General features: G+C 34.0%; 1 protein-coding gene and 1 pseudogene across 1 annotated transcript; one reads left to right on the plus strand and one right to left on the minus strand.

Annotated features, from left to right (window-relative positions):
* Positions 1 to 1,498: 1,498 nt before the first annotated feature.
* LOC140956073 (uncharacterized) lies at positions 1,499 to 2,497 on the plus strand. Its single transcript, XM_073412244.1, has 3 exons — positions 1,499 to 1,856; positions 1,953 to 2,107; positions 2,399 to 2,497. Exons 1-3 carry the CDS (start codon positions 1,499 to 1,501, stop codon positions 2,495 to 2,497), a joined length of 612 nt encoding a protein of 203 aa, XP_073268345.1.
* A 203-nt stretch (positions 2,498 to 2,700) lies between these two features.
* On the minus strand, positions 2,701 to 12,160 carry LOC118042458 (probable LRR receptor-like serine/threonine-protein kinase At1g29720; annotated as a pseudogene).
* Between the last annotated feature and the right edge of the window lie 1,790 nt (positions 12,161 to 13,950).

The raw sequence follows: 13,950 nt of genomic DNA on the forward strand, positions 1-13,950 counted from the left end.
TAGAAACATTTTCTTATATTTTCACGAGAAATACAACACGATTTTATTTGTCCTTTAGATTCTTGACCATATACCAAATTAAAACATTAAATTCATTTTTTTGTCTTTTTGATTTTATAATTCAATAATATACATAAAAAACTACAAAAACACACTATCACATTTTTTACTGTAATATACTGACACACCCATAACTAAATATTACAAAAATAGCCAATATTCAACCCAATCCGAATAACACATTAAACAATTAAAATATACAAAGAAACTAAAATCATGAACAATGCCAGGAGCCCCAAGTCACTGGCGGTGACCTACAACAAGAAAAAAGAAAATGCAGGCAGTTGATTTTAATCCATTTCTGTCCATATTATTCTTGTATTTTTTTTCTTTTTAGATCTGTTAACTTCTGTCTTCTTTCTTCTTCTTCTTAGTTTTCTGTTCATTCCTTCTTCTTTCTGTGGCAGCTCTACGGTTTGGCGGCGGTGGCGCTGGATTCGGGCTGTTTCTTTGGCCGCTACTATTAGAGGCTGATATTCAGTCTAGGTGAGCTGGTTGATTGGTGGTGAAGGAGATCGACTGCTGCGAGATCAGGAAAAGGGAGATGAGGAAGTGCAGTGGGCGGTTTCTGTGGTGTGCTGGGAGGCTGAGAGAGGTTTAGTGGCCTACTACTGGTTTGGGAGAGAATAGAAGAAATAGGGAACCATGGGTTTATAGGAGAGGCCGAAGCAGATGGAGAGAGGCGTGGGACTTGAAGATGGGTGTCGCTGGAGGCGATGACATTACTGGTTTGCCCAAAGGGTGGGCGGCTCCTCTTAGCTAGGAGAGTAGGAGCAGGAAAATGGGTGTTGTGGCCGAGAGGTTGTGTGCAAGAAGGATGAGGTTAAGTCGTTCTCGGGAGCAAAAATCAAAATCAGGGAGGGCGGCTCTGTTTTTTTTTTTCTTTTCAAAGGGAGAGAGCGACCATGAGAGCAAGATAGAGAAGAGTTGGGGACAACTGAGAGGGGAGGTCAGCGGCGGCTTTTTTTTTTTATTCAAGGAGGGTGGGCAGCCGGCTGGCTTAAAAGAAATGGGTATAAGGTTTTGTGGTTACCCGAATGTTTTGTCTTAAAATTGCCTCCCTGTAAATTTTCTCCCCCCCTCCTCTTTTATTATGACTGGAGGTTCATTTATATAGAAAATCTCTACACGTGCTATTCAAGAAAATATTGCAATAATTATTGTAGAGATTGTCTTCTATAATCAGCACCAACAAATCCTATATATGTGGTATTTTATATTGTAGAGATTGTATTCCATAACCATCACCAACAAATCCTATATATATGGTATTTGATATTGTAGTGATTATTTCCATAACTAGCACGAATCAAATCATATATCTATTGTATTTTATATTGTAGTAATTATATATGATTAAGTAATTATCTCTTTGACATATTACTTCCTTAATGCTTTATGTTATCGCCTTTTTTTTTTTTTGAAAATTTATCAAAACATGGGTCAAAAATTGGCTAACAACAATGATGAGTACAAGCTTCATGAGCGTTCAAGGCGAAAATCTCAAGGGATTAGAAACTTACACCATTTCCGTTATGAATTGTTTAACAATATCATTGACATGCAACTTACTGAGATGGATGATCATTTTACCGAGACGAGTACAGAGTTACTTCTTTGTGTGGCATGTTTAAGCCCAAATGACTTTTTCTCTACTTTCAACAAAGAAAAGCTTATGCGCCTTGCTCTTTTTTATCCTAGTGAATTTTCTATAGTGGACCTTATGGTACTTGGTGACCAACTTGATATGTATATTATTGATCTATGTGGTGATGTTGAGTTCTCTAGTATTGAAGGTATTGCTAGTCTTGTAGAGAAAATGGTAAAAACAAAAAAGAATTTGATATTTTCATTAGTATATATGCTTATCACATTACCATTATTTCTACCAGTTGCAATTGCTATAATGAAGAGAGTTTTTTTTGCTATGCATATTGTCAAGAGTAGATTGCGGAACAGAATAGGAGATAAGTGTATGAATGATAATTTGGTTGTGTACATTGAGAATGATATCTTTGATAAGATTGATAATGAAGCTAATGAAGCGGTTTCAAAATATGAAAACTCGAAGAGAACAATTATAATGTAAGTTTTCATTTTAAAAGTATTTTTAAATTAATTTTACTTGATATGAATTAATATATATATTTTGAATAAATTTCTAATACCTATATAATATAGTATTTGTTCATAACTTGCCCTCTCATTTAAAAAACTCTGGCTCCGGTACTGAATGTAAAAATGGATAAGAAATCACCATTCGTGGAGTGTGGGTTAATGGCTGGCTACGGCAGGTTTTGGTGAGAGGAAGTGACTGTGGGTGGCTGGGTTGTGGTAGAGGAATGGAGGCAAGATGATGGTGCATGCCGGTGGAGAGGGCTGTGTTTGTGAGGAAGGGCTGATTCGGCAAGAAGGGGGCTGGAATTTTTGGGTATGATTCTGGTTAAATGCTGGACATAATTTATGCCTTGTGTCTTGTGTATTTCTTTCTGGCCCCCAAGCTTTATACCAGTTCTCTATTTATAATTCAAGAGTTTGTAGTCATATCAAATTCAAGAATCTCATACAAAAACAAGCTGATTCCTTCTTTAAATTTAAAGTTTATTAAAAATATTCATAATATCCATCCCCATAAATCGGGAGTAATAATCAGTGGCCACGAATAGTGTCTGGGGCTTTGAATTCTCACAACCACGGAGATAGCTTCCATAGACCGTTTACATATATAGAATTATAAATTCATAAGCGTACCAAGATGGATGGTAAGCAACAAGACGTTGTGTAGACGTCTAAATATTGATCCTCACCATCATCATTATATGATTACAAACGAAGCTCCAAGCATGTCTTTGGCTTTATTCAATTAAAGACGAGGTTTCACTGATGTTTAAATTTATGGACTCGGGATTGATGGGGTAGAGATCATGGGCAGATGTAGAGGAATTTCCAATCCACGATTTATCAGATCGAGGAAAGAGGTCTTGTGTGCTGTTTAAACTCTGGTCCATGACCTGCTGATAGTGGCCTTTGAGATGTTTGGAGTGTAAATCATCACCATAAATGCTAGGATCTGAGATCATCTCCTGGATGCTGGTCTGTCCTTCAAGCATGCTCACCACTTCTGACATTGCAGGCCTTAGAGATGGAGATGCATTGGAGCATAAGAGAGCCAATTTGATCATCCTCTCAGCCTCTTCCTTGTTGAATTCAGACTGCAGCTTTGGGTCCACTATCTCCATTAAATTTCCCTTTTTTTGCAGTACACGGGCCTGTGAAAGCAAAAAGTAAAGTATTTGCAGAGAGGAGTAGTGCCTAATGCATCATGGATTCAAGATACCAACAAGAACAGACTTGTAACTCACCCAGTCAAGAAGACATACGAATTCATTTGTTGTCCTGTAGCTCGAATTGCTTCTTCCACTGACAATTTCTAAAGCAACAACTCCAAAACTATAAACATCTGCTTTGTCTGTTAAATAACCCCACAGCGCATATTCTGGAGCCATATATCCTCTGAAATCAGAACCATGCCAGATTAGTGACTCTAACGGAGTATATTGCGATCACTGAATAAAGGAAGCTGCACACTAAGTCTGATTAAAACTTACATGGTTCCAGCAACACGAGTGCTGATGTGAGTGTTCTCCTCTTCATTGAGCTTAGCTAGTCCAAAGTCTGATATCTTGGCACTTAGATCTTTGTCCAGTAATACATTTGTACCTTTGATGTCTCTGTGAACAATCCTGATTGCAGATTCTTCATGGAGAAATGCTAAACCTCTGGCTATTCCAACACATATCTTATATCTTGTTGGCCAATCCAGCATCAGAAAACTTGTTTCTGAACCTGTAGCTAATCCAGTAAAGCAGGTTCACTAAATAAAATGACTTCAACTTTGCTAGTCGATGTTATTATTGAAAAAAGAAGAAGAAGATTTTACTGGAAAGTAATCAGATGCCATTATGGTTACCAAAAAGTGCTTTGGCGAGGGAGTTGTTTTCCATGTATTCGTACACCAGAAGCAACTGATCTCCTTCAATACAGCATCCATAAAGCTTTACAAGATTGGGATGCTGTAAACCAGATATCATGCCTATTTCATTCACAAATTCTCGGTTTCCTTGCCTGGATTTAGGAGATAGCTGCTTAACAGCAATGAGAGTTCCATCTGACAATTTACCCTGCATTGAATTTATCGTAGACATTTTGCATGATCAAACAAAGGGTCCCATGATCAACTGGGATAATATGCAAGAGAATATTAGAGTGACAGACCTTGTATACGGAGCCAAATCCACCTTCTCCAATTTTGTCAGCAGAATCAAAATTGTTAGTGGCAGCTCTCAGCTGGCTCAAAGTGAAGGAACCCGTTTTCAGATCTAGCCCCTTGAGATCTGCACATAATTGTTGGTGACAAAAGGGAAATACTTCAACATCATCAATGCGCGGATGTGTTATATTCTAGATGTTTGCGTGTGTAAAAGCTGCTAATTAACTAATTAAGGAAAAGGATTTAGCACGCAGATGATTGATTTCAATGTACCTCGTTCTCTCATGAACTTGTCTCTAAAATAGAATTTCCAACAAATGACACCCATTACCAAGAAAACAAGGAGTAAGGCTGAAGTGACAACTCCAACCACGATAGGTATTTTACTTGCTTCTCCAGGTTCTGAAATTAAACAAAGTTACACGTACAAACACAGAAAGCCAATGGGACAATAAATCATTGTAGGGCAGCAGTTTACTTCTCACCTGGACAATAAGTTCTCTGGCCTGAAAACAACAAACCATAAAGTGCTTCTTAGATAGTATAATGAACTGAGTAGAAGCTTAAATACAGTTATGATGAAAATCAAAGCCAGGTTCATAAGGAAGAATTTGTTTGTTAATTATGTAACCGGTGGGGGAAATGACCAAGTCTAAGTCTAGCGGGTGATGAGATTTGAATTCACAAGTACTTGATCAACAAAGCTGTGATATCATTGCTCGGTTTTCATTTCAACTTAATTGATAAAGATCATTGTATATGAATGAAATCGCAAAGTCAGTGACTTTCAAATGAAATGCTGGGAATATATATATAAAACATGCCTGAGCATACAGTTATTGCAGAAATAAGAGGACCGTAATTTCCTCTTTCTGGAATGCAAGTAGTCCCTTTTCCATTCCAGTATAAACGGATCTCCAAGGTAGTGTCTGTCACAGTGGCATTGAATACTATAGAAGCTTTGTTAGATCCATTGGCAGCCTTCTGAATATTAAAATCTTGTTTCTCTAGTTTCCCCTGCAAAACAAATCCCAAGTTAAAAGGATCATTGGAAAGAAAGAAAAAATCCTTTTGGATAATTTAATCTCAATTACCTGAATATAAATGTCAAAAAAGCGTTTTCCAACTCTTTTGTACAATTCGTCACCTGTGAATTGTATCTCAGCAAAGTCGAGTTTAACAGTGTACATCCCATTTTCTAGACAATAACCATAATAAGTGAGAGAGATGGCAGCTCTGCGTGCTGTAGAAAACAACGGTTCATTCGAGTAGGTTGAACGAAGTCTATATTCGGGGCTTTTAGCTTTATCATCCATAAAATCTCCAGTGTTGCTGAATCCCCAGTTTGATCTTTTATTGGAATAAATCGTAGCAGCATTACCTATAAATTATAATGCTATTGTCACCTTCATACAAGATACCCCCACTGGTTTCATCCGGTCCACCACAGTTTACATGGAATGAATGATAAACTGCAATACGTCAAATTAGTACACCATTAGAACAGTTGCAAATATTCTTCTCATATTGTAGGGGCGTGTAAGTGTTTAGATTTTTGGATCCCTTTGCTCTACAACTAGAGCTATTACTCTACTATATAGCTTCAAATCGATTAGTCATTGGCTAATACTTTTCCAAGTGGCTTGTCACAATCATTGCTCAACTCGAATCGATGGAGGTTGTTCTATCAACCTTTGGTTTCCGATTAGTGATATTGATGGTGAAAACGTGAGGTGCTCAAGTTCTGCTTGAGGCCATGTTTTGGTTACAGATAAATCCTTATGGTCCAACGAAACTGAGAATGAATACACAGACACTGATATTATAGTAGATGACTGATTTCGGTATGCTGATAAATTTGAAACAGATTTGCTTTGATTTTAAAGAACTTCGTTACTTCTCATTTGAGGAGGGAAAAGAATATCATACTTTTGGGGCACTCATGTATGCCTGAGCATGGAAGAAGTCCGCTTCTGTAAGACATGGAAATTATAGTTAGAATTTCAAATGGTTCTGGAAACTGCAATATAAGAATCAGTTATCGAAACCATGCTGTTCATTATAGTAAGAATTAGCATTATTTCACCCCCCAAAAAATAATCATATTATCCAAGTAAAATATTCATTTTATGTTTGCTCATTGAGAAAATCGGTGCTTATATCTTGGGGTAAAAGAATAATAAAGCATGTCACATTCTTATGTTCTTCATTCATTCATTCTTTCAGCATTAATCAACAACGTATATAATTGATGATTTTTATTGGTATTTTTGCAAGCACTTTACATAACATGATCTAAATTAAAAAGTTCAAAATGCACAAGATAGCCTATATATGTTTAACTCCTACATGCATTTAAAAACATATAAAATTTGCATAACTGATTTGAAATAGTAAAAATATTTTGAGCATAAAAGCTACAAGGACATGGCCTGGTATATCTGATCCTAGGATACCAAGTTTGTGCTGAGAAAGAAAATCTGGATGGGATTTAAAGATATAAATATAAATTGCAGATTTAACTACAAAGATATTCAGTTAAAATCCTGCTTGGCATCTGATATATAATGTATTTTTCCCCCCTGAAAACTATATATGAACATGATATGGTTTATATGTTTAGCAGCATATTCTGTTAACGCAGGTTCCACCATTGCAAAGATGTTTTTAGTCTACGGGAGTGAGTTTTTAGAAGGGATATTTACCTGCCTGTCTGCATTTAAGAAATCCATTTAAAATATCCCAAAAGGGAAATTTGAAATTTTATCCTGTAAGAGCTCCATTTCCATATTAAGGTTATCCATAGGGACCTCGTTTCATCCTAGATTTCTGCTAAGCATATATGAGTTTTATATGTACAAACATATATACACCTCTCTTACGTTGTATCAGTTGTGGTTCTTAATTTTTCCTTGGTATCATGACAACTACCAGATTGGATCTTCAACAACATGAAATACCAAAATTATCGCTCTCCAGAGTGTATAAGAGGAGCCTTACAAGTTATTCTTGATGAGTTGACTCCTGTACGTGTTTATATCCCTGGTTTAAAGATTCAAATCATTAAGTTTCGCAGAAACCAGGAGTATCCCAAATTTAAGAAAATAGATATCCTTACTGGGCATCTTGACAGCTAATTGGCAGCCGTGAAAAGTTATTGTAGGAAACATCACTGCAAGAAGCCAAGGGAATCATAAATATGAATATGAACCTCAACAAAATTAATAATAAGTAGTGGAACAAATGAAATGCTAAGCAAGATAAAAAAAAACCCCACATATTTTCAGAGAAACTAGGCTTTTGTTGAGGCCCTATATATGGCTTGAAAATATATGTAGCCTTAGATTCACTCAGAAGACCACTTTATAAATATTAATGGTTGATCAATCATCAGCAGTTATATCTTCACAAGAGAGCAGAGAAGTTGAACAGAATATCTAAACTGAAATAATTGAAACCTGTGATACATTTCAGAAACATACATTTTGTTGTCTGAGTTGATAAATGAGTCTGGGACACTTCCAGTCAGCTTGTTCCCACTAAAAAACCTGGTTTTCAAAAGCCAGATTGATTCTTTCAGCATAATTCACTCTATCCATGGTCAGATTTCAAATATTCAAATTTAAATACTTACATAAAATCATATATTTTTGCATCTGGAGGAATTCCTCCTTCCAACTTGTTGAAAGTTAAATCCCTGCAAAAGATTACATTAAAAGATTTTCCAACTTTAGTTTTCGGAATATTCCTTGCGCCTTTGTAAGTAGTTTAGCAATAGACAAGCTGGAGCTTCTGCGAAATGCAAATACCTGCATTATTTTTACTTATGTTTCATTTGGTTCATGGTTAAACACAAACCAAGTTAAATGTCGAGGATGAAAAAGTGTTTAGAATGTGTGGAAGAAAGTTTAGAAATAAGGTTCTAAATGTTAAAGGTATATTGATTTCTAAAAATTAGTGGAATCGGTCAACTGGTTGATAATAGGTCAATCGGTTGAGACAAAATGATTGGTTGGATTAAGAAACGGTCAACCGGTGCAGTCATCATAATACAATTCTTGTTTATATTAGGATTTCCTTGTATTAGTTTAATTTCTTAATTATTTAGGACTTTATGTTTATAAAAAAGCTTATAATTCAACATTACTATAAATACAAAAAGAGAGAGAATAGCTAAGGAGGCTTAAAGAGAAACACTTAACAAAAGTATTCATTTCTCTAAACTTTTTCTTGTTCTTCAGTTTTTCACCTTACATTACTGTGTTGATCTTATACCACACTTGTTTTACTTCTAACAAGTGGTATTAGAACTTAGGTTTGATTATTTGATATGGTCAATCCAAACTTCTCACTTCAATGTCATAAATTAACAAAGGACAACTATGAAATTTAGTGTATTTAAGTAAAAGCTTAGCTAAGTTTCCAAAGATATATGGGAGACATTTGAAAAAAGCTTTGAGAAGCCTATAAATAAAGCAACATTAACTTCAGCCCAAAAGGAGGTCGTGCAAAAGGCATGAGGGAAGAATCAACAAGAACTCACAATCATCTATCAATGTCTAAATGATGCCACTTTTGAGAAAGTGGCTAATGCAGCCGCCGCCAAACATGCATGAGAAATTTTGGAAGAATCAAATCAAGGAGTTGACAATGTGATAAAGGTATGTTTACAAAAGCTATGTGGTGACTTTGAAAAGGTACATTTGCTTGAATCAAAGAATATTTCAAAAATGCTTTGCAAGAGTATTAGTCATATACAATCAAATGAGGAGATATAGAGAGAAGATGGAAGAGACACGTGTGGTACAAAAAAAGTTTCATTATATGGTTATCATGATAGAGGAATCACAAAATATAGATGTTCTTTCAATATAAAGTCTCATGGGAAAATTACAAGTTCATAAGGAAAAAGTCAATGAGATTTAAAAGGATGCGGACGCACAAGCACTTATTTCAAAGAAAGATGGTTCTGGATATTCCTAAAGGGGTAGAGGACATGGACAAAACAAATAAAGAGGAGTAAGAGGTAGATTTGAAAAAGGAGGTCAAGACAACCTTAATAGATCAATCAGTTGATCGCATAAAACAAACTAGTCAATCGGTTATACCGAAAATGACAATCCAAGATCCAGGTTTGACAAATCAAAAGTTAAATGTTATAATTGTCAAAAGATAGGTCATTATGCTAGGGATTGCTAGATTCCAACCAAGAGGTTTGAGGAGAATGAAAATATTATAATATAAGAATAGAAAGAAGCCACCCTACTATAAGTGCATAATAAAAGAATGCAAGACAAAGAGAATTGGTGGTATCTAGAAAATTGAGCTAGCAACCACATGTGTGAAGATAAAAACAAGTTCATAGAGCTTGATAAAGCAATTAGAGGCAATGTCACCTTTGCAAATCATTCAAAAGTTATCATCAAAGAAAAATAAATGATTTTGATTAAATTAAAAGATGGAATTCATCTATGTATTAGTGATATCTATTATACACTAACAGTGAAAAGCAACAGAGTGAGCTAAGGACATCTGTTGCAGAAGGAATATGAGATTAAGATGAAATATCATACTTTAACATTACTTGACACTAAAAGAGTTATAACCGCAAAGGTAACCATGAGAAAGAATATAATATTGTTGTTAAATGTCATAACTTATTTTTGGATTATTTTCCAAGTTTACTTATTTTTCTTCCAAAACAAAAATAAAAAAATAAAATGAAGACCAGAGACGCGGAGAAAGAAGGTCGAGGAGGATCTCAAACATATAGGAAAATCAAGCTGTAATTTTGGATGAAATTTAAAGCCTAATTGTACTCATTATACCCAAGACTGAGGCAACAATATAGATTCATTGTCAAATTAAATGATTATTGGACAAATTTGTATAGAAATTGTTAGAGAATAATAATATTAATTATATCTTGAGACCTCACCTAAAAATTTAAATTATTAGGTTGAGATGGTTCTTTGACATAGTATTAGAGCCTTGATGACCAAGCGGTCATGCGTTAAATTAATTTTATTAGGGGTTTAACTGGTGAAAAATTAAATTTGAAAGCTCAATTTAGGTTTATTTGAGAAGATTGAAATTTTAAGAAACCAAATTTAATTTTTACCAAGTCAGTTGATTGAAATTAGAAACAAAATTACAAGAAAATCAAAATTTTATAATCAATTAAAAATTAAGTTAAAAAAATTCACAGTTAATAACTATTTTGCAGTGTTATTAAAATATATTCATGTTTTTAACTTCTATAACATTACAGCACATATAAGGTGATGAGTGAAGGTGTTACGACTTACAGCGTTTTCAGAGAATCCGATGTCCACACAGCTGTTGGGATCACTCCAGTTAAATTGATGTTTCGCAAAACCCTTCAAAGAAATTAAAGATAGGCTTAATTAGTTCTCAATAGAACATGTTAATTCTCAAGTTTATTTATTTTAGACATTTTACGGACAGTTGACGAACAATTTTTTCACTATGGGGGGGATGTTGGTTAAATTAAACTCTGGTCCAGACATATCAGTGATCCTCCTGCAGTACATTGAAAAGAAAAGAATGTTATAGTTCCCTTTATTCTTTCTGTCTTCTTCACAGAAATTATTGTATTTATTGCTGTGCCTCTCAGGAAATAGTTTGACTCACAAGTCTGTCAGCTTCTCTAAAGAAAGAATGGAAGGAGGTATGGGCCCTTGTAGTCCACTTGCGTATAATTCACTTCGGAATTAGTCCAAAGAGGAAAAACAAAATATCAGAATATTGTGTAACATGTAGCAGAGAAATGAAATGAAAATCTCATGCAGATAGAGATCCTCACAGTCACAGTCTAACAAGATTACTCCAGTTCCCAATGAAACCAGGTATTCTGCCACTAAGATTATTATCACTTGCACGACTGCACATTGCAAAACCGAATTAAGGAAACCAGATGCTATTGAATTATCAAAAACTGTGTTTAAAGAAGAAAGGAATTGATTGCTTACAAATTAGTCAAGTTTAGCTTAGCGAGAGTCTTTGGCAAGGTTCCCTCCAACTGATTGGAGGAAAGTATCCTGCAACCATTAATTCATAGCACAACATCAAAGATTGCAGCTAAAATGTCTAGCTTGCGTTGGTTTAATAATGATGAGCAGTTAAATGCCTTACAGGTCTGTTAAGTTGACAAGATCACCAAGCTGAAAAGGAATAGTACCAGAAAATTGATTTGCTTCAAGGGACCTTCATGTATTTGTTTTTGATTAATTGACAAAAAAAAAAAAGTGAACCAAGTAAGCTAGCATTGTCAAAAACAGAAACAGAAAACAAAACAAATGATAAATCGGCAGAACATATATATATTTATGACTTCAATACATACAAGTAAGTCAGGCTACGAAAACTTCCCAAGTACCCAGGAATATTTCCTGACAAGCGATTGGATGTAAGTGAGCTGCATGCATAAAATGTTATCTAGTTATGGTGAATTCTGCCTTGAGTATGAACTGGTAAGCAAAGATGAGGTGAATGAACTTACAGGTTTGTCAAATGTTTCATTGAAGCCCATTCCTCAGGAATATTGCCAGAAATGTAGTTGCGAGTTAGGTCACTGTAACAGATAATTCAGCATCAATACTTGAGAATTTAACTTGTTCAACTTATAAATCAGTTGATAAAAGTTACTTTGAGATTCTAAAATGAATACACATAGAAATACAAATAAATTATATCCTGAAAAGGTTCTTACAGAATTTCAAGATATGTAAGGTTGGCTATTTCAGGCGGGAGCTTGCCTGGAAGACTGAGCGTTTTTAGATATCTGTTATTGAAAGGGAAAAACACCATCAGTATATAAACAAATGTTTAGATGATTGAAAAACAAACTCAAAACTACTTGTGCTAATTTACTTATATTTGATCTTTAACTTAAAAGAGAAAAACACCATCAGTACTGTGATCTTTAACTTTTCTATGTATAATCTGTTAATCACTTATTTTTTGACATTTGATAACTTGTAAAACTCTTTTGTTTTTGTTTATTCATATAATCATTCGAAACTGCAAATACAAACAGCTTAATTAAGAGCTTAAAATCAATAATTGGTTGTTGGCGTAATAACATTTCACCCATGAATCTTACCCTTACTAAAATTTTCATCCAATACAAAACACAACTTTAAGATTAGAGATATTTTCAGACAATTAATGTATTCAAATAAAAATAGAAGACAAAAAAAAAATTAAAAAAAAAGGAGGAAAAGTCTTACAATGACGTGATATGACAATAACCATCATTATTGAGGTTGAGGGTGCAATTGCACATGACGGTGCTATTGGCTTCTGAATCTTGTTTCAACAGATTCATATCGTGCAGAGTTCCTGGTTGGTTGCAAGCATCGCCCACCTCGAAGGGTTGCCCACCCGGCGTCAGTGTCTTGCCAATTTGTTTTAACGCCGTCACTAGTTCAAGGATCATGCATCCACGGAAAATTTTATCAAAATGTATCCATATCCATAACATCGGTTAATATTAACTCTTATCACCGGAAAAAAAAAAAAAAAAAAAAAAAAAAAAAAACTAATAGTTTTCGAGTGGTATTCTAACACAATAAAATGGTCGGAATCTTGAGTACAAATCCAGTAAAAATAGAAATAAATAGTGAAAAATATATAAATATAATACATATCCTTTTCAACTTGTTGCATGTATTTTAGGATAATTGAAAATCAAAAAAACACTTTTTTATTAACTCATTTATATGTTTTAATTTTTTTTTTACTCAATATATTTTAAAAATCATGTCCCATTTTCTTATATTCTTTTTCTTCAAGTATTCTTTTTTGGTTCTTGATTTAAATCTCTTTTTTTAATAATAATTAAGGGCATTTTTTTGGTATAAAAAAGGTTTCTGTAATATTTTCTTAAAAGTTAGAGAGGTTTTATTAAATCTTCAAACTTTTTTTCATACTATTTGTAGTTTCCAAATACCTCGAGAATTGCTGTAATTTGTAGAAAAAAGAAATCTGATACAAATTAAATAATTTATGCATCTTTAATACCATCCCCACATGAGCTAATTCCTGTTGGATGCACAGTTGAGAGTGAATATGTACGGATTTGAGCCTTTTTTTCAGAATTTCCTTTTATGTTCTTACCCCATGAGTTGTTTTTCTGTAGCTGTACTGTTAAGTGATGAAATGATTCTCCAATAAAGTAATTAATAAGCAATAATTAAGGGCATTTTCTTATATTAATATTATTCATATATTGAAAAATCATGCCCCATTTTCTTATATTCTTTTTATCTAAGTCTTTTTTTTTTTTTTAGTTCTTGATTTAAATATCTCTTAAAAATAATAATTAAGGGCATTTTTTTTGGTATAAAAAAGGTTTTTGTAATGTTTTCTTAAAAGTGAGTGAGGTTTTATGAAATATTCAAACTTTTTTTATGCTCTTGGTAGTTTCCAAATACCTCGAGAATTATTGTAATTTGTAGAAAAAAGAAATCTGATACACATTAAATAATTTATTCATCTTTAATATCATCCCCACATGAGCTACTTCCCGTTGGATGCACAGTTGAGAGTAATGTACGGATTTGGGCCCTTTTTTTTCAGAATTTCCTTTTATGTTC

Source organism: Populus alba, chromosome 11 (genome assembly GCF_005239225.2).
Source record: "Populus alba chromosome 11, ASM523922v2, whole genome shotgun sequence".
In the NCBI taxonomy this organism is placed as follows: Eukaryota; Viridiplantae; Streptophyta; class Magnoliopsida; order Malpighiales; family Salicaceae; genus Populus; species Populus alba.